This window comes from Panthera tigris, chromosome B1, assembly GCF_018350195.1.
Source record: "Panthera tigris isolate Pti1 chromosome B1, P.tigris_Pti1_mat1.1, whole genome shotgun sequence".
Taxonomy (NCBI): Eukaryota; Metazoa; Chordata; class Mammalia; order Carnivora; family Felidae; genus Panthera; species Panthera tigris.
In genome coordinates this window covers 96,418,104-96,443,111 of record NC_056663.1, presented here as the reverse complement: position 1 = coordinate 96,443,111, position 25,008 = coordinate 96,418,104, and the positions used below count along the sequence as shown (strand labels likewise).

Genomic DNA, 25,008 nt, shown 5'->3' with positions numbered 1-25,008 from the left:
TAAAATGGTAAATTTTATGTTACATATATTTTACAACAAATTTTTAAAAAAGAGTAAGCTTTTGATACATGCAGGAACTTTGGATGAAAGAAAACAATCTTGAGTTATTTGTTCTGTGATTCCATTTATATAAAATTATTGAAATATCAAAATCATTGAGATGGAAAACATATTAGTGGTTGCCAGGATTGAGGTAGGTGGCTGTGGCTGTAAAAGGATAGCATTGAGGGATCTTTATCATGGAACTGTTGACTGGTGATGGTCACAGGAAACTGGATATGTGATAACACTGAATAAAACTAAGTACACACACAAATGAATGCATGCAAAATGGGTGAAATCTGAATAAGGTCTAAGTTTTTATCAATGTTGATTTCCTCTACTGTAGTTATGCTGAATACTACCATTGGGGGAAATTAGTTGGAGAGTTTACAGATTCTCTCTGTATTATTTCTTAGGATTCATGTGAATCTGCTATTGTTTTAAAATAAAAAGTTTTTTAAAAATAACCATTGTGGGGAGCTATGCACCTATATTGAGCTCAGCTCTATATTGTTTCATTGAATGTTCCCCTCACCTTTTGAGGTATTTTTATCCTAACTGTACAGGTAAGGAAAGCAAGACTCAGAGCTGAGAGCACTTGACCAAGTCATTTGTTCAGGTCTTCCTCACTCCCAAATTCAGATTCTTCAATTGAACTCTACTCCTCTCTGAGCTAAGGTGACTAGACTTGGTGAACCTTAGCTGAATCTGGGTACAGAATGTTTCTTTGCCCCCTTTTAGCTTCCAGCACAACCGTCAACAGGGAAGATTAGAACTTCTCCCAGCTTTCCTTCATGCCCAGACAAGCTCTGTTAGAAAGAACTTTGGTTCTAGGGCATTTGTTCTTCAGTGCATCATTGAGTCTGGTCACACAATATCTATTTGTCAACAGTTGAAAATAAACAAGATTGGGGCACTGGGGTGGCTCAGTCAGTTGAGCATCCAACTCTTGATTTTGGTCATGATCTCAAGGTTCATTAGTTCAAGCCCCACATTGGGCTCTGCACTGACAGCACAGAGTCTACTTGGGATTCTCTCTCTCTCCCTCTCTCTCTCCACCCCTACTTGTGCTATCTCTCTCTCGAAATAAAAAAATAAACTTGAGAGAGATAAAAGAAACAAGATTATTTTCCTCCAAAACCGTCAGATTATTTCATCTTCTTGTCTATCACTGATTCCTCTCCTTGCCCTCTCCTTTTACAATATAGTAATATCTGAATTTATTAATTTATAATAACTGAAACCCTCATTTAAATCAATAAATTACCTCCTCTGGGTCTATTTTATTTTCAAGCTTAACTGTGGAGGGATAGATTTTGTTGCACGAACACTTGCAGGATTATCATTCAACATAAATACTTCGTTTCTCCTCCTTGCTTCTTTCATTCTTCCCTCCTTCTGTCTTTCTTTCTTCCACCAGAAGGTTGGCCACACTATTTATCCATGTTGTGCCTGTCTGTGTCATTTTTTCAAAGGCCCCACTTCCACTGTCAGAAGTATCATGGTTTGGATAATAAATTATATGATCATCCACCCAGAAAGACATCAGTCTGCCTTCCTGAGAGCCATGCATGTTTGACAAATACTTTAAACCACTAACAGTATGTTTATACATAGGTGATTTTTATTGGAAGAGGATCTATAACTTGAAACAGTCTCAAAAAAGACAAAAAAAGAGCTATTTAATAACTTTTCCATTTTTGTCCTTACTGCTAACTGGCATGGAACTGTAAAGTCACATTCCCAAGAAATAGACTGTGGCCCTGTTCATCTTTTTCTACCAGGTTACAGATTATCTTCTAGATTATAGATTAGCTACTTTGGGGTCAAATGCAATCTCCTGATCTGTCTCTGGGTGATTAGGAAACAGGGCTACCCATACAAAACTTAATAAGTTTTGCTGCAAAGGAGCCATAGGGGTCTGAGGACAGTATGTGGCATTCCTAGTACCTCATTAAACAAATATTTATTGAATATATTACTATTATTCTGGGTAAGGTCCTATGACTTGTATTGTGAAATAAACAGGTAAATTCAGAATCCTGGCATCAGGGCACCTGGGTGGCTCAGTTGGGTGAGACTCAGACTCTTGATCTCAGTTCAGGTCATGATCTCATGGTTCCTGGGTTCAAGCCCCACATCGGACTATGTGCGGGGAGTGGATTCTCTCCCTTTCCTTCTGTCTCTGCCCTGCCCTGCCCCATGGACATGCACATACACACTCTCTCAAAATAAATGAATAAACATTAAAAAAAAATCTGGCCACAAAAAAATACAAACAACCAAAATGTCCATGAACTGAAGAATGGATAAATAAAATGTAAATCCATATACTGGAATATTATTTGTCAATAAAAAAGAATGAAGTGCTAATACTTGCTACCACATGGAAGAACCTTGAAAAACATTATGTTAAATGAAAGAAGCCAGTCATGAAAGACTATCTACTGTGTTATTCTTTGTGTAGGAAGTGTCTATAATAGACAAATCTATAGAGACAGAGAGTGGCTTAATGGTTACCTAGGACCCAGGGAGATGGGTTGGATGTGGAGTGACTGCTAATGGGTATAGCATTTGGGGTGATGAAAATGTTGTAAAGCTGCTGTTGGTTGCACAGTTCTGAATGAATATACATACTATCAATCCATTGAATTGTATGGTGAATTTACATTGGTAAAGTGTATTATATTTTAATAAAGCTGTTAAATAATAATCCTAACTTCAAGAAATTTATAGTCTGTAGGAGGTAAGATGAGTACAAATACTTACAAATAGAAGAAAGTGATTGTAAATACTATTTAAGTGAGAATCTGGAACATGTTGACATATTTTACATATTGGTCATAGGATTCACCTTTAATTCTCTGAGAGCTGAAGTATATGGAGAGAGAGAGAGATGATTACATACAGTTTTGAATGGGTTTGGAGATCAGAAGTTTCATGGAAGAAGTTGAATTTGATTAGAGTATAAATCAATAACTTTTGTATTTAAAAAAATAGGAAAAAAATGATGGGAAGGTCCTTCTAGGCCAAGAGTTCCAAAGCTATCTGAGACTTAAAACTATTGTTAGAAATAAAAGCCAGAGAATAAAGCAAAAAACTGAACCTGACTAGAATATTATTCATTTTAATGTATTTAAAATGGTTACAGTGGCCTTGCACCCTAGGTTTTCTATAACCACTCCAATTCAAATATTCTTTTCTTCTCCAGTAAGCTCTAGATGTTAAAAAGCAGTTTACTGGACCTAAGCAGGGCACATTTTAAATGTTTATCAAAAAGAACCTCAATAGCTTAGGGCACCTGAGTGGCTCAGTGATCCAAGTCATGATCTCACAGTTCATGAGTTTGGGCTTTGTGTTGGGCTCTGTGCTGACAGCATGGAGCCTGCTTGGGATTCTCTTTCTCCCTCTCTCTGACCCTCCCCTGCTTGCATATGCATGCCCCTGTACTTTCTCTCCAAATAAGTAAACTTTAAAAAAAAGAACCTCAATAGCCCAAGTGAACCAAATCAGTAAGGCCTAATTTACATGCCACTCAACTATATTATAATTGATTTCTGCCAGTTTTCATGTCAGCAGTTGAACATAATATATTTTTGAGCTGTTAACTTTTGAGCTGTTTAATATCAACTAAAATTACAAAGTGAAATTGTGGCATTATAAAGTATTATTGCCCCCCCCCAATACCAAAAAAGAATGTAACTAAAGCCTCCATAGGTACCTGACATTTTAGCCATAGCTAACACTAATATTTATTTACTCATTGATTCATTGATTGATTCATTCATTCATGTATGTATGTTAGAGCACCTGTGTGAGCAGGGGAGAAGGGCAGAGGGGGAGATTGAGAAAATCATAAGCAGGCTCAATGCTCAGCGCAGAGCCCAACATAGGGCTCAATCCCCCAACCCTGGAATCATGATGTGAGCCGAAGTCAAGCATCAGGTGCTCAACAAAGTGAACCACCCAGGCGCCCCCTAATACTGTTATTGACAAAAAAATTATATAGTCTAAAGAGATGATTACCTTATGTGGCCTCTTGTTAATTTGGACTACTTTTGCTGGAGGCCATTAAAATATCTTGGAATTTCTGTGTATCAGCATTTAAACTGTATCTCCCAGACTACCTGGAAAGAAACAGGCTTTGTGAACATGAAGGGAAATATTTTGCACAATATGATATGCATTATCATAGATGTTTACTTTATAAAAGCATTTTGAAAATCTGACTTTTTAACCTTCATAAAAATAACAATTTTAAACAGATTCTATAGTTTAATAACCACTTTTTAATTAATATGTTTCAGTTCTGGAGGTGGTTTTTGGCAAACCTGGCCTCTGGTGGAGCTGCTGGAGCAACATCCTTATGTGTAGTTTATCCATTAGACTTTGCCCGAACCCGATTAGGTGCTGATATTGGAAAAGGTATAGAATTTTCGAAAATACTACTCTTCCTTATTTGCGTTTTGAGTGAAGTATTATTTATTGCAGAGTTATACTATAGCAACGTGAAATACATTCTAAAAATCTTATCTCAACCAAATGGTAGAATAATAGGGCCTAAAGATTACTACTTTTTTCTTTTCCCTCAAAAGAAGGAAGGAGAAGGCCATTACTGCAGTAACAAAAGAGCAGATATGAAGATGGCTCGTAACTTCCAGTTTTTTCCTAGAGAGCCACCTCTTAGATCCCTCCCTGAATTTATTCCTGTTTCAACTATGGCTCCTCTCTAGGTTACATGTACAGTTCTAATCCCAGAGATTCCCTTTGCCTCTGTTCTTATTTATCATATCTTCCTCTGTTTTTGTTACACTCTTATTTTGGTAGATTATATTCTTATATAGTCTTCTGAGCTTTTTGAGCAGATAGGAGATATATTGGGATCTTGAATGTCTAAAAATATCTCTGTTTTTACCCTTTTACTTAATATTTGACCATATTTACAATTCTAGTTTAAAGTCACTTTCTTGGGGCGCCTGGGTGGCTGAGTTGGTTAAGTGTCCGACTTCAGCTCATGATCTCGCGGGGTCATGACCGTGAGGTCATGATCTCACGGTTTGTGGGTTCAAGCCCTGTGTCGGGTTCTGTGCTGACAGCTCAGAGCCTGGAGCCCACTTCAGATTCTGTGTCCCCCTCTCTCTCTGCCCCTCCCCTGCTAGTGCTCTGTCTCAAAAATTTATTTATTTACTTACTTAATGTTTATTTACATTTAAAAAATTTTTTAAAAAATAAAGTCACTTTCACAGTTTTGAAAACATTTCTCTGGACTGTTGTTTCTAATATTGCTCTTAAGAAACCAATCTCTTAACTGCCGATCCTTTTGTATGCGACTTTTCTTTTTAATTACCTTTTGTCCCTAATGATCTTGACATTTCACAATGATACATCTTTGTGTGAGGCTTTTTTCTGCCGTTGTGGAAGAACTGGCCCCAGTAGGGGCTATCAATTGGCCCCATTCAGTCTGGAGCCTTGTGTTCAGTTCTGAGGATGGCAGAGGAGTAAGGCACTTGACTTCTTGGGGGTGAGGTTTTGAGCATTCATATGTTACATTGCTTTCACCTCAAGAGCAATACTCTAATTTCTAAGTCTTTCTGAGATTATTGGGGTAAAACAGCTTGCTTTTCTCTCTGCAAGAAAGTAAGTTTCAACTTTTTCTGCTCTACTGAGTGAGTTATCACTCTTCCATCTCCTTTCCATCTTGCTGATATTTGTGGATTTCATTCTGTGTCATGTACTGTTCTTGCCTATATACCTTTAAACCTGTTTTATTCTTTTATTACCATTTTAGTAGAATTTCTTAAAGCAAGAGATTCATTTGACAAATACTTATTGAGTACCTCTGTACTCAATCAAGGCCCTGCCTCAGATACGAGATTAGAGACACACATATAGATACCCCACATAAAACATGGAGCTCATGGTACATGGCCCAAGTACCTCATGGTCAAAACACAAGTAAAAAAAAAAAAAAAAAAGAATAAATGACTAAAATATACTGTCATTTAGCAATAAACGACATGAAAAAATATTGAGGGAGCAGGGAGTGACATCAGTTTTAGATAAGTGATCAGAGAAAATGTCTCAGAAGGGGTAGCAGTTTGAATAAAGATGAAAATATGAGTTCCAACTATCATGTTTAACTGGCAGTCCAGATTTTCTTGTTATTGCTAAGAAAGTGAAAAAAAACTCTCTTTAGTTCAGTTCTGTAATTTTTTTCTCTCAAAATTGGGAGAATTTAGTTTATTTTGAAATATTATATTCTATATACAATTACTTTAAAATATTGTAAAGGAGTTCTAGGTGAAGGGAAAATAAAAATGAAACCAGCAAACACTAGAAAAATAGGATAATTCATCTAAACTATTAATCCTTAAAATTGCTAGTTCTTGGCTTTGTCTTTTTGCTGTGTCTATCTTTCTGCTTTTCAACTTAAGTAAGTTGTGGGGTATTTTTATTTTATTTTTCTGAACCCTAGTTAGTAGCTTCTGGTAATTTTGTTGAAATGTTTTAGGCAAGTCAAATTGGTTGAAATATGTTGCTTTTATTTGCTTATTATTTTTTTTTTTTTAGTTTATTTTGAGAGAGAGAGAGTGTGTGTGAGAAGGGGAGAGAGAGAGAGAGAGAGAGAGAGAGAATATCCCAGGCAGGTTCCAAGCTGTCAGTACAGAGTCTAATGTGGGGCTGGATCCTCTGAACTGTGAGATTATGACCTGAACTGAAATCAAGAGCCCAATGCTTAACTAACTGAGCCACCCAGGCACCCCTAGATTGCTTTTATAAGAGATTAATATTTTCAGTTAAAATATTTTAAGATACTATTTGAAATCTTAATTCTCTGTAAACAAATGAGAGGATTTTCATTTGTGTCCTTTTTTATTAGAAAGATTTCTAAATGGCAGTTTCAGATCATTTAAGTCTGTAAGATTACTTTGATTAAAGTGTTTATCTGATATGTAAGGTTGCTAATACATTTTAAATGGTTTTATTTTAGGTCCTGAAGAGCGGCAATTCAAGGGTTTAGGTGACTGTATTATAAAAATAGCAAAATCGGATGGAATTGTTGGTTTGTACCAAGGGTTTGGTGTTTCAGTTCAGGGCATCATTGTGTACCGAGCCTCCTATTTTGGAGCATATGACACCGTTAAGGTAATTTGAGGCTTTAGCTGCTGTATATTAAATACCTGGTTTGTTTCTTTTTATTGTTTTAATGAGTAGTTTGTTCAGCAGATATGTTTACTTTTAATTATGGAAATGAAAATAAATGATGAAATTAGATACATTATAGAATTTTGTTTAATCATGACTTTGCCATAACCTTATTAAATTATAACTCGATTATGGATCTCACTTTACATATAAAGCATAAACCCAAACATTAAGTTTTTGTGCTGTTTGCAACTGAACAACTCACTGTATATTGTGTTACAAATAGAAAACATGCTAATTAGGCTTACATCATAATCAAATCTTTAGCATATAGAAAGACACCTTCTAACAGGTTTTCTGATTTTACATTCACTTTATTATCACTTATCATAAAGTAGGAAAGAGGAAGATTGTAATTATAGCTGCCATTTTTTGAGTTACTACTTAGTTCTAGGAACTTTGTTAAGTGTTTTCTTGCAATTTCCTAGGGTAGCTTTTAATATCCCCATATTGAAGATAAACAATCTAGAAATCATTAAGTAATTTATGTTAAGTGGCAAAAATCCCATGTTCTCAGTCACTTCCAAAAGGAAGCAATGAAATTAATATCAGTATTACTTACTAAATAAGATGAAGACTTCAGAGAAATTTTGTTTTACGTATTGTTTCTGCTTTCCCTCATTAGCATAAATATAATTGTTGAAGGTCATTTTTTTTTAAGTTTATTTTGAGAGCGAGCAAGTGTGAGTTAGGGAGGGGCAGAGAGGGAGAGAGAGAATCCCAAGCAGGCTTAGCACTGTCAGCATGGAGCCCAGAGCCTGACTCAGGGCTCCACTTCATGAATCATGAGATGGTGACCTGAGGCAAAGTCAAGAGTGATGACGCTTAACCGACTGAACCACCCAGCAGTTCTGAAGGTCATTTTTATTGTGGTCTGGACATGTTACTTTTAGTTTGGTGTGTATTTTTTAGACAGATTAAATTAATGGAAATTAACATGCTCTTATGTATGTTTATTTAGTAATGGAAAATTTTATGTGTGTTCTTCCTCTGCTTTTCTCTATCATCACCTGTAGTAGTTGTGAAATTTAGGAGTGTTTCTTCTGCTTATCAAATACTGTTGATGATAGTATCAGGCATTCTTTAATTTTTAACTCTATGAGGAAGAGCCATGGAAGAACTTTTTTGGTCACTGGCTGCTATCTCTCCTAGTGTTTGCCATTAATAACAAATCTCTGATAATAGCAAATATGCTTTTTTCTTTCAGGTATGCTTTTAAAGTGAAGCCATGTACGGCATACTTCTTTCTTACTAATCTCCTAATATTAATCTTTCCACATTAAATCAAACTGTGTTTTGTTGCATTTGAAGTATAATTGAGCCCTCTTTCATTATAGGAGTTACTCTTTGACTTAAGAATTTAAGGTATTTTGGAAATTTAGATGGTTACTTGACATGTTTTTCTTTTCTAGGGCTTATTACCAAAACCAAAGGAAACTCCGTTTCTTGTCTCCTTTTTCATTGCTCAAGTTGTGACCACATGCTCTGGAATTCTCTCTTATCCCTTTGACACAGTTAGAAGACGCATGATGATGCAGGTATTATATTATTATTTGTGAACCTAATTGAATTTTCTAATATCTTTGATATTCAAATATAAACTTACTCAAATTTTAGAGAAATTGTGGCCAAAAGGCAGGACGTCTGTTTTATTTACTAAAAATAAATGTATGATGTGTTCTTGTATCCTTTCTTACCCCAAACAAACTTCATCCAGCAAAAGTTTCTTCCTCTTTTGTTATCAAAATAGAAATTCTTTCCACTCCTATAACATATCTGAAAGGTGGAGGGGGATGGCAGGGATTGGAGGGGGATGGCACAGATTGGATGAGTATGTCTATCTTAAATGAATATTAGGTTAAGTACAGTAAGCCCTGTCACAAGCCATTGACATGTTGTTATTTGTTGTAGTATATTTTAATAAAGGAAATAATTTTTAACTCTGAGGATGAAAACTTGTTTTAATGATCTATGTTCTAAATATAAATCCCCAAATCAAAATTTTGGTACATCCAGCTTATTGATGTTACTTGCTACATTCATTTGTTTAGCAAATATTTGAGTGCCTAATCTATGCTATGTTATGGTGACACAAAATAAGGTAGAATCTGCTTCCAAATTAATAGCATAGTATTAAATGCATACAGTTAATGGTATAAATCGAATGTGCATAGGTTCCAGGAATGCAACAGAGGGATGGATATCTAAATGTTTAAAGTGATCAGATGTGACCCCTTGGAGAGCTAAATGTCTGTAAATAGATTTTTTTTCTCTAGATAGTGAGAGAACATTCTAAACAGAGGAGGGGAAACATATGTAGAGGTATGGCTTGAGAAGTAGTTCAGTATACCTAGATGATAGGTTTCATGAGGGCAGTTAAAAATAATGAGCCCAGAAAGCTAGAATAGTAATAGAGGGCTTATTGTGTCCCAGATACTGTCCTAAGCATTTTGCACTTTAACTCATTTAGTTGACAGAACAATGCCATGAGGTGTAGTTACTATCATTATCTTCATTTTATGTCTACAAATCCTTTAGGCCACCTGAAAAGGTAAAGCATACCTATTATTACTTCACTCACAGACTATTTTTAAAGTTACTCCTGTGTTTCCTCTTGATCTATATCTAGCTGTAGTTTAATACATTGAAAAACTTTTTTAAATGGAAAGTTAATTTGCATATAGACTGTGGATTAGGTAAATAGTACTGTATCAATGTTATATTTTCTGATTTTGATAACTGTACTTTGGATATGCAAGAAAATATTCTTACTCTTAGAAAATACACATAGAAGTGTTTGAAGGTAAGGGACATGATAATCTACCACTTACTCTCACAATAATTCAGAAAAAAATTGTGGGTGTATGGAGTTTTAAAGCTTTTTTTAAAAAATTTTTATTTATTTTTTGAAACAGAAAGAGGAGGCCGTGGAGGGGCATGGAAAGAGGGAGACAGAGGATCTAAAGCAGGCTCTGCACTGACAGCAGAGAGCCCAATGTGGGGTTTGAACTCATGAACCATGAGATCATGACCTGAGCCATATTCGGACGCTTAACCAACCAAGCCATCCAGGCACCCCTAGGGATTTTAGGTATATGTGTGTGTATTGCCAGAACTGCCATAACAAAGTACTAGAGACTGGGTAGCTTAAACAATAGAAATTTATTTTCTCACAGTTCTGGAGGCTAGAAGTCTGAATCAAAGAGTCCAGCAGGGCTGATTTCTTCTGATGACCTTTCTCCTTGGTTTATAGATGGCTGTCTTTTTCCTTGTGTCTTCCTATGGTCTTTTTTCTGTTTCTCTTCTGATAAGGATGGGCAAATTGGATTAGGCCCTACCCTAATAAGCTCATTTAATCTTAATTACCTTTATAAAGACTCCATATCCAAATTTAGTCACATTCTGAGGTACTGGGGATTAGGACTTCAGTATATTAATTTTGTGGGGACACAGCGCAGCCCATAATAGTACTCTTTAATTTTTGTATTTTCATTTATATTCTACAACTTTGTTAAACCCTATTACAAATACTAGTCTATATCTACACTCTGAAGTTGTATTTTTTTAAACATAGGTGTATATCTGTGAATAATACTATGTTTCTTCCCCTTATCAATTCTTGCACTTTAAAAAAATTTTTTTTGATGTTTATTTATTTATTTAAATAAGGGAGATTTTTTAAATAAGGGAGATTTAAATAAGCCTGATGCAGGGCTCGATCCCACAAACAGTGAGATCATGACCTGAGCTGAAACCAAGAGTTAGCCACTTAACCAGCTGAGCCACCCAGGTGTCCCAATTCTTGCACTTTTTATTTCCTTTTCTTGCCTTTCTGCACTGGCTGAAGCTTCTGTTTTAGTGTTATACTAAAGAAGTAATAACTGTCAACCTTTTTTTGCTAATCTTATGCCTTTATTGAATTCTTCAGTGTTGCATAAATTAATGTTAGCTGGGGGAACCTGCGTGGCTCAATCAGTTCAGCATCTGACTTTGGCTCAGGTTTGTGAGTTTGAGCCCCACATCAGGCTCTCTACTCTTAGTACAGAGCCTGCTTCGGATCCTCTGTCTTCCTCTCTCTGTGCCCCTCCCCCATTCATGTACGTGTGAATGCGCTCTCTCTCTCTCAGAAATAAACATTTAAAAAATAAAGTAAATCTGTTTAAAATTTTTAAAAATGTTACCTGTGGGATTTTGTAGTTATCCTTTATCATATTATGGCTGTTCTTTTCTGTTTTGGGTTGTAGTAGTTTTTAATCATGAGTGGTGGTCATGTTTTTCTATATCTGTTAAGATGATTTCATTTTTTATATGTTAACCTGTTATATTACATTAATCTGTTTTCCAGAGCTAAACAAATCTTATGTGCCTGGGATAAACCCAGCTTGGTCATTATATATTATATTTCTAGCTGGGTTTGACTTGCTAGTTTTTGTTTAGGAGTTTTGCATTTTTTCAGTGATTTGGTCTTGTAATTTTTCCTTCCTGTACTGTCCTAGTCTAATTTTGGTACCAGGGTTATGCAGGCCTCATAAAACATATGGAGGAGTCTTACACTTGTTCTCTTCTCTAGAATAACTTCCGTAAGATTGGAATTAAATGTTCATTGAATATTTAGTAGGGATCACATTTGAAGCCATCTGGACACATGGTTTTCTCTAAGAGAGGATGTTCAGCAACTAATTGGATTACTTTAATGAATTTCATGTATTCCAATGCTTTATTTTTTTATTCTGTTGGTAAATTATGCTTTTTTAGGAGTTTGTCTATTTCTTCTGAGTTTTCAATTATCATGAAGTTGTTTGTAATACCATCTTGCTTTTTCTTAATCTCTGGATCATCTGCAGTGATGTTACATTTGATGTTTCTAAGAAATTTAGAGACTTTCTTGTTTTTCCTCAAATACTGTTTCTAGAAATTTTTCAGTAAAATATTTCAAGTAACTTTGACTTTGTATACTTCCTGTTATATTTATTTCCTATTTCCTTTATTTCTGTGGGCTGTGTTCTTATTTCTACTTTCTCTAGGTTTATTTTCTAAAAATGTTTAGATTGTTCATTAATTTTCAGCCTTTCCTTTCTGATATTTCAAAGTCATTAATTTCCTTATAAGTTACTACCCAAGCTTAATTTTAGTTAAGGAGTTTGGTTGTTATTATGAAGCTTTAAATATTTTCTCAGATGTGTTTTTCTTAATAGCCAAACATTTGATATTTTTCTAGTTATCTTTTTTGCTATCGATTTCTCACTTAATTGCAAAGTAGTGAGAGGGTAAATCATAGTATGTGATGTCATCTTTTGAACTTTGTGAAGCCTAACATATGGTCAGTTTTCAAGATGAGAATTCTCCAACCACTAGGTACAGTATTCAATATATGCCCATTGACTCAACATACTTACTCAATACAGTGTTAATTTAATCTATCCTTCGTGCTGAAAAAAAACATGTCTTCAAATGAAAGATATTGGGGCACCTGGGTGGCTCGGTTGAGCAGCTGACTTTGGCTCAGGTCATGATCTCACAGTTCGTGGGTTCGAGCCCCACATCTGGCTCTGTGCTCACAGCCTGGAGCCTGCTTCCATTCTGTGTCTCCCTCTCTCTCTGCCTCTCCCCTGCTTGCGCTGTCTCTCTCTAACATAAATATTAAAAAAAAATTTTTTTAAGATGAAAGATACTAAAATGACAAATTATTTGTCTTTCTTTACATAGAGTGGTGAGGCTGAACGGCAATATAAAGGAACTTTAGACTGCTTTGTGAAGATATACCAACATGAAGGAATCAATGCATTTTTTCGTGGTGCCTTCTCCAATATCCTTCGTGGTACAGGGGGTGCTTTGGTGTTAGTACTATATGATAAAATTAAAGAACTCCTTAATATTGATATTGGAGGTAGTTCATCAGGAGATTAAATTAAGAAATGCATATATTTAAGTTGTTAAACATACAAATTATATAGCTGCCATTTGTATACAATTTGATAGTGTGTTATTACTGTCAGTATTTTTTAGAGTACTAATTCTACAATAAAACATATGCTTTTTCAAGGGTTTTAAATACTAAAAATCAGATAAATGTGGGTTTCCTTCCTACTTACTTAGACTCAAACTCAATGTGACATTTTACTCATAAGTAGTATGTTATTTCAGTGTTTAAAATCCTTTTCTTTTATGATGAAAAATTAAAAAGTGTAATGCTAAAATCTAAAATATGCAAGTTTATTCTTTTTAAATGCTATTCTCTCAATATAACTGTCTTCCCATTTAAAATCATATGATATATTAAATATTTATTAAAAGCTTCTCAGGAGGTGTCATCATATTTATGGGTATAAGTAAACTTCTACAACATCTCTATTAAGACAGCTCAGGTATTGTGTATATTTATGTTATCATATAGCTGTTATAAGTACAGTTTCTAGATCTGATCATAAAAAATTGATGACTTTATGACTCTATAAACATGTAGTTGTAAAAGAAAAGATATAAAATGGCATGTCTGCTTTTGTCTTTAAATAAAATCTGGCTAATGTGAATATATCTTGGAACAAAATATATACTCTTGAAAATTAGTTTGTGTACTCTGTATTGATAATAAAGAAAGTTTAAAACTGTTACATATGAGCTTTTTTCCCCTTGATTCTAACTTTATTAATAAGCAAAGAGTAATAAAATTTTTGTCAGAATTTGGAACTGACTTAAAGACAGAAGACGGGGTTTCCAAGGTTTTGTATAAGAGTCTGTCTTTTCAGAAATGTCGTAGAAGATAGTACATTTGAAATTCCCAGGATCTTAAAGTTTTAGTGGGTAAAGGAATGTTAAGCTAGAAGGGATAAACTGTAGAGAGATTTTTGAGAGGCTGTGAATGGGCAGAAATGGAGTAGGTGAACTTCCTCCTGCACAAAGGCAAAAAGTACATTTCTAGGAAAATAATCCAGACTATACTTTTTGAATATTTTGGTGTTACCACATGAGGAAAAAAAAAAAAAAAACTCTTGAAAACTCTCAACATGATTTCTTGCAGTGGTCAACATAACATAGAAGGTTATAGAAACAAAGTAGAAAATATCTTCTACACTTTTGCTAGTTGTGTTTGCCATAACAAAAGGAAGATAAAAGATGGCTCACAGAAAAACAACTAAAATAATCAAGTATTAGGAATAGTCTTCCCTGTAAAAGTTTTCAGTTTGTACAGAGACATGCTTAGAGGAAAGAAGTCTTTAAAATCCTGAATGGTTTGAATAGAGGGCAAATAGGAATTTAATTATTAGGGACACCTGGGTGGCTCAGTCAATTAAGTGTCCAACTCTTATTTCAGCTCAGATCATGATCTCATGGTTTGTGAGTTCAAGCCCCATGTCAGAATTCACACTGGCAGTGCAGAGCTTGCTTGGGATTCTCTCTCTTGGGATTCCCCTCCCCTGCTCATGTTCTCTCCCTCTCTCTCCCTCCATCTCCCTCTCTCTTTCTCTCTCAAAATAAATCAATAAAATTAAAAAAAATTATTAAATCGCTAGACCAGAAAGTATGTTTTTTTTAATGTTTATTTTCGAAAGAGAGAGAGAGGGAGACAGAGTGTGAGTGTGGGTAGGGAAGAGAGAGAGGGAGACAGAGACAGAGTGTGAGCAGGGGAGGGGCAGAAAGAGAGGGAGGCACAGAATCCGAAGCAGGCTCCAGGCTCTGAGCTGTCAGCACAGAGCCTGACGCGGGGCTCAAACCCACGAACCACGAGATCATGACCTGAGCTGAAGCCGTATGCTCAACCGACTGAGCTACCTAGGTGCCGCGTAAAGTCTATTTTTTGAAGTCTGGAAGATGTATACTTAGGACAAAAGGAAGTTAAATGTTACTTATTCTGGACTGAATGAAAACCGTATATTACGTTAAGCTGCTAGTGATTTAAAGTAAGCAAAATCATAATGGAGATTTCATAAGGAAATAATTTTTACAATGTTAATGTAAATGTTGGAAAAGTACATAGCTAAAGTATATTTAAAACGTGTACAGGGGTGTCTGGGTGGCTCAGCTGGTTAGTGTCAGTCTTCCAACTCTTTTGATTTCAGCTCAGGTCATGATCTCACAGTCATGGGATGGAGCCCTACATGAGGCTCCACACTGGGCGTGGAGCCTGCTTAAGATTCTCTTTCCCTCTACCCCTGCCCCACCTCAAAAAAATTTAAACTTAAAAACCGTTTAAAAAAATACATACATAAATAAAATGTGTACTATTTTCCATCTTAAATTACTAGTGCTGCACCTCCTTGCATAGAGAGTCGTCTTGGGTAGGAGTTTTAATTTCCCACCCTGAAACTATGTCCAAATAATACTTAAAATTTCATCCTTAGAGCTACATTCTTTTAGTTCATCTTTACTTATTTCATTAAAATAACATCCTCCTTACAAAAGATAACCTTTTAAATTTGTAGTCCTTTATATTTAATGAAACATCTATTTTGGTGAATTTTACATTTTTTTCTCACAGCAGGTTTTGTTACAGAAGGAAAAAAAAAAGACAAAATAAGCAACAAAAAATATGTACTAAGTAAGAATCATGAAGGCCCTGAAGAAATTTTTACTACTTTATATTCCTACTCTGGATTGATGCTTTTCATTAATAGAACTTTGGTATGCTTGACTAAAACTTCTGAAATAGTTCCTTTGTTTATAAATGAAAGTTGTGCTATGTAAATAAGAAGTAATACCTTTGTTCCTCTTTAGCTGATTGACTTAAATGTAAATTCAAAGGGGCTCCTTTTCTTCCACCATATCTTAAATGTTAGTATTCTCCAGGGGCCAGTCCAAAGCTCTTTTCTTACTTTATATGGGTTTCCTAGTTCATTTCTTCTGTGTCTTTAGTTTCAAATACCATTTGTATGCCAGTTACAGTCAAGATTTTCTCTTTAGCCTGACCCAGATTCCTCTTTGGAGTTTCCAGATGCAATTCTGTCTGTTGTACCCCTTTCTCTCTGTACCACTGATTTCTCTAATCCAACATTTCTAAAACCTAACTCACTGCTTCAAATCACACTGACTTCTCTTTCCATAACCCCTATCTTAACAGTACATACCAATTCTACTCAGTCTCCCACACTAGAAACCTGGTTACCACCTTCTACTTCAGTTCAAACACGAAATAGATCACTTGCTCTTATGAAATCTACTTACTAAAAATTGTACGTTTTTATTTTCTTTCCATTTTGACTGTCATTTCCTTGAGGACTTATTGTCACTAATGCAAGATATTTTAATAAGCTTAGGGTAAAGGCAAAGATTCTGTAACAAAGAGACTCAAAAATATAGTGGTTTAAGCAAGACAAGTGTTTCTCTTAATAGTTTGGAGGGGAGCAGTGTAAGCTATCAGGGTGTCTGGTCTATGAACTCCTTCAGAGACCCACCTTCCTTCAGACTTTTTGCTCTGATATCTTAGAACAGGGATTCTTAACCATTTTATGCTGTGGATACCTTTGGCAATCTAAAGCCTGTGGATCCCTTGTAATAGTGTTAAATGAATAAAATACAATACACAGAATTACAAAGGAAACAGTATTTGAAATATGGTTATTAAAATATATAAAAGTACAAATTTGTGATATAGAAATAGGTGCTGCTTTTTAACACATAACAAGGTACAGTGGTCTAATAATTACCATAATTTCATAGTATTGATGTCCATAAATGTTTGAAATTATATATCCAACAGTTATAATGTATGCAAATACCTGATTTCTATTGCTGGGAAAAATCACATACTATTAATACTTCAGTGATTTGTGTCTATATTCATGATTGAAACAAATGTTAACTTTTAGTTAAAGGTTAATTTAAAACACTGCCCCCCCCCCTTTAATTCTGTCTGTGGATCCCTTGGGAACACGGGGACCGCCCCCCCCACCCCCCCACCCCCGCACCCCCCACAGGTAAAGAACCTCTGTCCTAGAGCTTTGTACTTATTTGCATAGTCAAAGTTGGGTCTCTGGGTAATCTGTGTTTCCATTTACAGGAAAAGGGAAAATTTAATCAGGGCAGATGGAAGGGATTTTAACCAAGTAAGGTGGAAGCTGCTCATGTTATATATATACACACTGGTGACTTTAGTCACATGGCTTTAGTTACAAAGAAGATGAGAAATAATAGTCTGCAGTTGAGCAGCCATGTGTACAAAACAAAATAATAGTTTTTTAAAAATAACTAGTAGTCTACCACAGTCTTTTGACCATTGTGTATCCAGTCTCACCTTGCTCTAATCCATTCTTAACACTGCCACCAAAGTATTTTTTAAACTCTGAATCTGATCATGTCAGTCTCCATCTATTTCAGTGTTTCTAAATATCTTATAGTAGTACTTCCTGACTTGTGGGTCATCAGGATTGGGTGAGGTTGGGGGGCAGTTTTTGCAAGTAATTTAGGAGTCCATATTCCAATTGAAATTGAAAATTGAATTTTAAAGTCAGATGTTATGTATATGCAGCAGTTTTTTTGTTCATATATGTACAAGCTTTAGGGATTAGCAAAATACAAGTATATGCTGAAGTATCCTAGAACTCATGGTACATGAACATACTATTCTAATAAATGCTAAAAAAAAAAAAAAAAGTTACTTTGGGAGGCATAATTTTTTGTACATTAAAAATATGTCTTTGGGGTGCCTGGGTGGCTCAGTCAGTTGATTTCTACTCAGGTCATGATCTCATGGTTCTTGAAATCGAGCTCCACATCAGGCTCTGCCTTCACAGCTTGGAGCCTACTTGGGATTCTGTCTCTCTACCCTTCCCTGCCCTCCCTGCCCCCCAGTTTCTCTCTCTGTGTCTCTCAAAATAAATAAACTTAAAAAAAACTGTCTTCATTCTTGAAAAGGTAAACACCTGGCCTACAGGGTAAACGAAAGACTTCTTAGTGTGGCATAGAGTATCCTTTGTGATCTAGCTCTAGACTTCAGCTGTACACCATATCTGTCCTAGGCATTGTAGGCTTAACAGTAACCTCTGATTCCCCAAATATGGCATGCTATTGATGCCTCTCTGCCACTGCACCTTATTTTTCAGTGTCATTTACCTTTTTTGTACTTTTTTTCCCCTCTTCCCATTATTTCCTTTTCATTATCCACCTTGAGAGTTACTCATTTTTTAAAGCACAATTCTAAAGTGGACTCCTCTGTGAAGATCTTCCTGCTTCCTGCCTTCAGACAAGTGTCCCATTTTTAGCCCTTCAAACACAGAAGCTTCTAGACTTCCAATGCAAATCTCTACTATAGCATTTATTGTTAGAGTGAATTTCCTACCTATTTTATAACTATTGTGCACTCTCTAGTTCAAAGCCTTGGCTAGTTTTAAAGCATACAAAAACAAATACATTCCATACCCTCATAATCTTGTAAAGGTCATATCTAGAAGTTATAATCTAGTAAAATGGACAAAACAACTGGTGGAGGACAGAATGTAAAAAAGGTCGTAAGAAAGAAAGGTACAAAGTGCTAGAAAAGGAAGGAAACAAAGTTAACTTGAGGCAGTCTTGGAGGCCTCATGATACCTTACACTGGATCTTAAACAATATTGAAGATTTTTTTTTTTAATTTTTATTAAAAAAAATTTTTTTTTAATGTTTATTTATTTTTGAGAGAGAGAGACATAGTGTGAGCAGGGAAGGGGCAGAGAGACAGGGAGAAAGAGAATCCAAAGCAGCTCCAGGCTCTGAGCTATCAGCACAGAGCCTGACGTGGGGCTTGAACTTATGAACCATGAGATCATGACCTGAGCCGAAGTTGGTCACTTAACTGAGCTACCCAGGCCCCCTTTGAAGATTTTAATAAAGCATGTAAAATTTGAGCTATATTCCAGAGAAAGACAGTGGCACAAAAACTTGGAGAAACTTGCCATACTTGAACAATAGTAAGTGGCCAAGCTGGCTGAGATAAAACAATAGATGTAGAAAAGTGATAGGAAATAGGGTTGGAAAAATAAATTGGTCAAACCGTGAAAGGCTTTCAATGCCAGAGTGAAGAATTTACACAGTGGAGAACCATCACTAATTTTTTGAAGAAGTAAATAACAAAGTCAAAGCAATACTTTAGGAAGATAGCTTGTTACTATTAATAGAAAGACAATGTAAAAAAGAACAGGAAGCAAATTATTGCAATAATCCAGTTGAAGTAGAAATTCTGGATCAAAGGGGTGCCTGAGTGGCTCAGTCGGTTGAGCATCTGACTTCAGCTCTCAGGTCATGATCTCACATTTTGTGAGTTCAAGCCCCATGTCAGACTCTGTGCTGACAGCTCAGAGCCTGGTGCCTGCTTCAGATTCTGTCTCCCTCTCTTTCTGCCCCTCCCCTGCTCACACTCTGTCTCAGTCTATCTCAAAACTAAACATTAAAAAAAGTTTTTTTAATAAAAGAAATTCTGGGTTAAATATTTATTGCAAGTATAAGAGCTAAATACCTAGCAATATGGCAGATTGAATTTACACAGATACCTTCCCTCACAAACATGAACATATTGGATAAAATATATCCAAAAGAAATTTTTTTTTTAATAAAAAGGGAAATACTATATGTCAGCAACAAAGATATGGCTAGGAACATTGCTGAGAGCTAACACTGCATAGCCTCTCACAGGATTCAGAAACATGTACAGACCTAAGGGTAGTTTTGACACCCACATGTAGATAGGAATTATGAGCTTGGGCCCTAGTAAAGTAAGGGGACTGAAACTGAATTCATCATGCGTACTGAAAGATTGGAAGGAGTGGGGTTTTTTTTCTTTTTTTGAAAGCGTTAAGCATATGGCTATTTCCATATGTTTTTTATTTGTTTCAATTTTTATTTAAATTCTAGTTAACAGATAGTGTAATATTAATTTCAGGAGTAGAATTCAGTGATTCATTCATCCTCTATGTATAACACCCAGTGCCCAATCATAAGTGCCCTCCTTAATAACCATCACCCATTTAACCCTTACCCTAGCCCCCTCCCCGCCAGCAACCCTCAGTTTGTGCTCTCTAGTAAAGAGTCTCTTTTATGGTTTGCCTCTTTTTCCTCCCTTATGTTCATCTGTTTTGTTTCTGAAATTCCATATATGAGAGAGATTAAGAAAATAGACCCCAGATATAGTAGACAAGAGGATTGACAACCATTTCAAAGCAGTGAGTAGGAAAAAAGTCATCTATGAGAAATCAAAACACCCAGGTTTGTGCCAGCACAAAGTACAGTTGACCTTTTAATGAATGTGGAAGCTAGTGGTGCCAATCCTCTGCATAGTTGAAAATCCATGTATAATTTTTGATTTCCCAAAAACTTAACTAATAGCCTATTATTGACTGGAATCTTCACTGATACAGTTGATAAACACATATTTTTCATGTTATATGTATTATATGCTGTATTCTGACAATAAAGCTGGAGAAAAAAATCTTACTGAGAAAATCTTAAGGGAAAATAAATTTACAGTATGATTCTGTAGTCAACCAAAAAATCCACATATAGTGGATCTGTGCAGTTCAAATCCATGTTGTTCAAGGGTCAACTGTATTATATACAGAAACACTATCTGTATGATATATGCACTCCAAACTGAAAAGTTAGAACTGTTCTGACACTAGTGAGACTCCTCAGGGTTCTGACAAAAAAAATACAAAAGCTTTCTAGGATACTTCTATGACCCAGGGTACACAAAAATTCCCACAAAAAAAGTAGCCTCAGTGAAGGTGAATTTATGGTCAAAATATAATTCATACCGAGGAAACAAGAAAGCACTATGTGGCAGAGTTGACACATAAAAGAATTAGCACCCAAGAACTAAAAATGTGATAAAATATTCTAAAAGAGACTATAAAATTAGAATGTTTAAAGTGATTAATAGATTTTTTGAAGGGAGAGAAATGATGAAAACAGTACCGTATGAAAGGACAAGTTTGAAAATTAACATCTAAAAATGGTAGAGTGCTCGAAATTAAAAATAGATGACAAAGAAAGGCTAATAAGAGTCACAGAGGTTAGAATAGAGAGACCCTACGCATTCTAATAGGAGATCCAAAAGAAACTGAAAAGAAGGGGTGAGAAGCAATTATCAAAGGGATAATGTCTGAGACTTCTCCAGAACCTAAAAAATCCACTCATCCTCAGGTTAACAAAAATCTCTGAATAAACTTTTAGAAATCCATACCTAGACACATCGTAATTAAGCTGCCAAATATCAAAGAAAAAAAAAAGACAAACTCATGATTTTCAAAAGAACAATATTTAGGGGCACTTGGGTGGCTCAGTCGGTTAAGTGGCCGACTTCGGCTCAGGTCATGATCTCGCAGTCCGTGAATTCGAGCCCCGCGTCGGGCTCTGTGCTGACGGCTCAGGGCCTGGAGCCTGTTTCAGATCCTGTGTCTCCCACTCTCTCTGACCCTTCCCCATTCATGCTCTGTCTCTCTCTGTCTCAAAAAATAAATACACGTTAGAAAAAAATTAAAAACAATATTTAGTCTCTTCAATAATAATGGATGCCAAAAAAATAAGGGAAGGTAACTGTCAAGAATTCTATACACAGCTAAATTATTATTCAAAAATTAGGTTAAGAAAAGATTTTTGAGAAGAACAAAAACATAAGTTCAATCAGAGACCTTTATTTAAAGAATTACTGAAAAACTGAACCCAGAAAAGAGTGGGATACAACAAGCAACAAAGTAAACAAATTGGTAAATATATTGGTAAACCTAAATTAGCACTGGCTACAAAAGAGTTTTTCATGGGAAAAGTGACTTAACTTGATGAATTGGGGAGTAATTTGGCCTTGTTCTCACTTTTCTTGAGAGCCTACGCACATTCTGGTCTATTCCTCCTTGGATTTTTAGAGGGGCAGTCTATCTCCTTCTAGATAAATCTGCTTAATTCTGGGGTGCAATAATCACAAGCCTATAGATGCATACATTTCTGTACTGTTTTACCAGTATTCATGCTGATATTTTTATATCTATTGCCTGTTCTTCTATCTCAGTTGTTTGAAAATTCAGGTAGAGATTCAACTAAAATGGTATCTGGAAGGAAATTTATGACTGCAAATACATGTATTAAAAAATAAGAAAGACTGAAAATTAATGAGCTAGGTGTTAAACTCAGGAGATCAGAAAAAGAACAAAGTAAACATAAAAATATAGAAGGAAATAATAAACAGAAGATGAAGTAGAAAACAAAGACATTGTAACAAAGCACCAGTGATAGGAACCAAGAAAAAAAAAAAAGATTCAAATAAACAATATTAAGAATGAGAAAATGGAGGGATGGCTGGGTGGCTCAGTCGGTTGAGGGCCCAATTTCCACTCAGGTCATGATCTCACTGCTCCCAAGTTCGAGCCCTGCCTTGGACTATATGCTGACAGCTCAGAGCCTGGAGCCTGCTTCAGATTCTATGTCTCCCTCTCTCTCTGCCCCTACCCTGTTCACTCTCTCTTTCTCTCTCTCTCTCAAAAATAAACATTAAAAAAAATGAAAAAAAAATGGACATATAACTGCAGAAAAGATTTGCAAAACTCATAAGTGAGTAATCAACAATGATAGCAAATGTGAAAACTTAGACGGCACGGTAAATTTTCTGTAAAAACACAAATCAATATTAATTCAAGAAATAATAGAAAACATAGACTATAACCACTAAAGAAATTTAACCAGTGGTCATAAGCCTCATAAGCTCAAGGTCAAAATGGTTTACAGGCATATTTTACCAAAACTTTGCAAAAGAATAAAGAGAGGAAATGTCTCAACTTCTATGAGGCTAGTATAATCCTGATATCAACAAGATGAGTAAAGAAAGGAAAATCTATTTAAAATGCAAACATTCTAAATAAAATAAGCACAAGCCAAATCCAATAGATCTAAAAATAATCAGAATATCATAACGTAACTGGTTTATACCAGGAACACAAGGATATTAGAAAAATCTATTAATATTCACATTAACAGATTAAGGGAAAATAAAAAGATCATACCAATAGATAAATAACCTTTGTTAAGTTTCAATGTCCACTTAGGAGAAAAACTCTTAGCAAACAGGAAAAGAGGATAATTTTAACTTACATCAAAAACACGGAAGTATTTGTTAGGCACAAGATAAATATGCTTATCACTACTGCTCCTATTCAACATCATATTAGAGACTTTCAACAACATAATTAAGAAAAAAACAGGTAAAGGATTAAAAATGAAAAAAAGATTAGTTATGTCCTAGGCCACATGATTCTATACACAGGAAAGTCCAAGAAACTTTACAAATACTAGATTTATGAGAGTACAGCAAGGCTGCTGTATATATGGATCAATGTAAATAAGTCAATATTCCTATATTCTAGCAATGGCTAGGCATAACTTCCATTTTTTGGCCTTTTTGGTGCCAACTAAGCACTATTGTTATGCTTACATTATTTAATAATAAAAAAAACAACATAGTAGGTGTATTTGTCTTTAACAGATTTTGAACCTTGAGTGTTAAGTCATTTGGCAAGGTCCTACCACTATAAATTAGGTGAGCCTGGGACTACAATCCAAGTCTATGTGACCCCAAAGCTTGTCATGCTTTTAGCCACTAGGTACTATGATTTCCTCCTAGTAATAGTAAAGAGTGCGATGATAACCCCTTGCTCCTGACCTCAACTGTTTCTTTTTAGTATTTTAAATGTTCTTTAATAGAAATAGAAAAATCATTCCCACATCCTCAAGTTTTACAGACAGCATAGATAAATGGTCCTAGGGGAGTTTCAGGATAAATCTGGAATAAACCTAGACGGTGGTAGGCTCAAAAGGATGATGGCAGAAGAAGCAACAGAGGAGGAAAGGTAGAAGCCATGAGACGCCCAGTACAGCTGGGGGCCCAGGGTTCTTTTGGGGGCGGCAGTACCGAATCCCTACTCTGCTCCCACACTGCCTACTGGGAGGCCGCTCCACCCAGTTTGGCAGCGTAGAAGAGGACCGAGGACGCCGTCAACTGGGAGCTACACATTCTCCTGTGTGCTTGTGAAATGGGAGAAAGATGTGACTCCTTAATATAAAAAGACTGGTTTCAAAACAGTACCATACATTCCAGTTTCCTTAGTATTACCGTTGAAAATGGACTTCATGTTCCTCTTAGCAACAGCAGCTGGAGCTATATTCACAGTTGCTGCTGCTGCAGTCGCAGCATTGATAGTAGTAAAAAGTGTAAGTTTTTTAAAAAAGAGAACAAGTAGGAACAAGAAGAGTATTAAAATATCTGGTAAAAAATCCTATTTCAAGAAGGAAACAAATAGGAAACAAGAAACATACAAAGAATTGGGTGAAAAGGAACAGGGAACCCACGAGGAACTGAACAAGAAGGAACAGGAAACCCACAAAGAACTGAACAAGAAGGAACAGGACAGTAAAACTCCGTAAGTGTAAACTATAACTTGATTAATTTTCAGATAGACAAAAGATGCAGATCAAATGAAGGCAAGCAGCTGGACCACACTAGGCTCTTTTTCTGCGGACCAAAGGGCAGAGTATGGAGGGAAGGCACAAGTTTGCCTGGTGTCATAGTGACACACAGCCGTAAGGTCACTTTCCTGTAATACTGGTTTTCCCAGGTTAGTGGAGGAGACCGCATCTTTATGATGGTGTAAAGAAGTTACATGAAGGGAAAGTTGTCAGTGCGCTCTTGTTTCTTGGCCTAAGTTTGTTCTTTGGCATTGCAGGCCCTGGTAAGCAAAAATAAAACCCTAAAATTTGTTCAGCTGCTTTCACACAAGGAACTGCAGCTAGTGAAATGAAAAGGACTCCTTT

General features: G+C 35.7%; 2 protein-coding genes across 2 annotated transcripts in view; both read left to right on the top strand.

Annotated features, from left to right (window-relative positions):
* Positions 1-13,859, top strand: part of SLC25A31 (solute carrier family 25 member 31) — a 28,102-nt gene extending 14,243 nt beyond the window's left edge. The window contains exons 3-6 of the mRNA XM_007091812.2: positions 4,350-4,467; positions 7,034-7,188; positions 8,661-8,786; positions 12,955-13,859. Coding sequence (XP_007091874.1) covers positions 4,350-4,467; positions 7,034-7,188; positions 8,661-8,786; positions 12,955-13,155 — 600 coding nt within the window. The 3' untranslated portion in view covers positions 13,156-13,859. The remainder of the gene's footprint in view (positions 1-4,349; positions 4,468-7,033; positions 7,189-8,660; positions 8,787-12,954) is intronic.
* A 10,738-nt stretch (positions 13,860-24,597) lies between these two features.
* HSPA4L (heat shock protein family A (Hsp70) member 4 like) overlaps positions 24,598-25,008 on the top strand; it is a 51,406-nt gene continuing 50,995 nt past the window's right edge. Inside the window, exon 1 of the mRNA XM_007091811.2 lies at positions 24,598-24,617. The gene's annotated coding sequence lies outside the window, so the exon portion shown is untranslated. The remainder of the gene's footprint in view (positions 24,618-25,008) is intronic.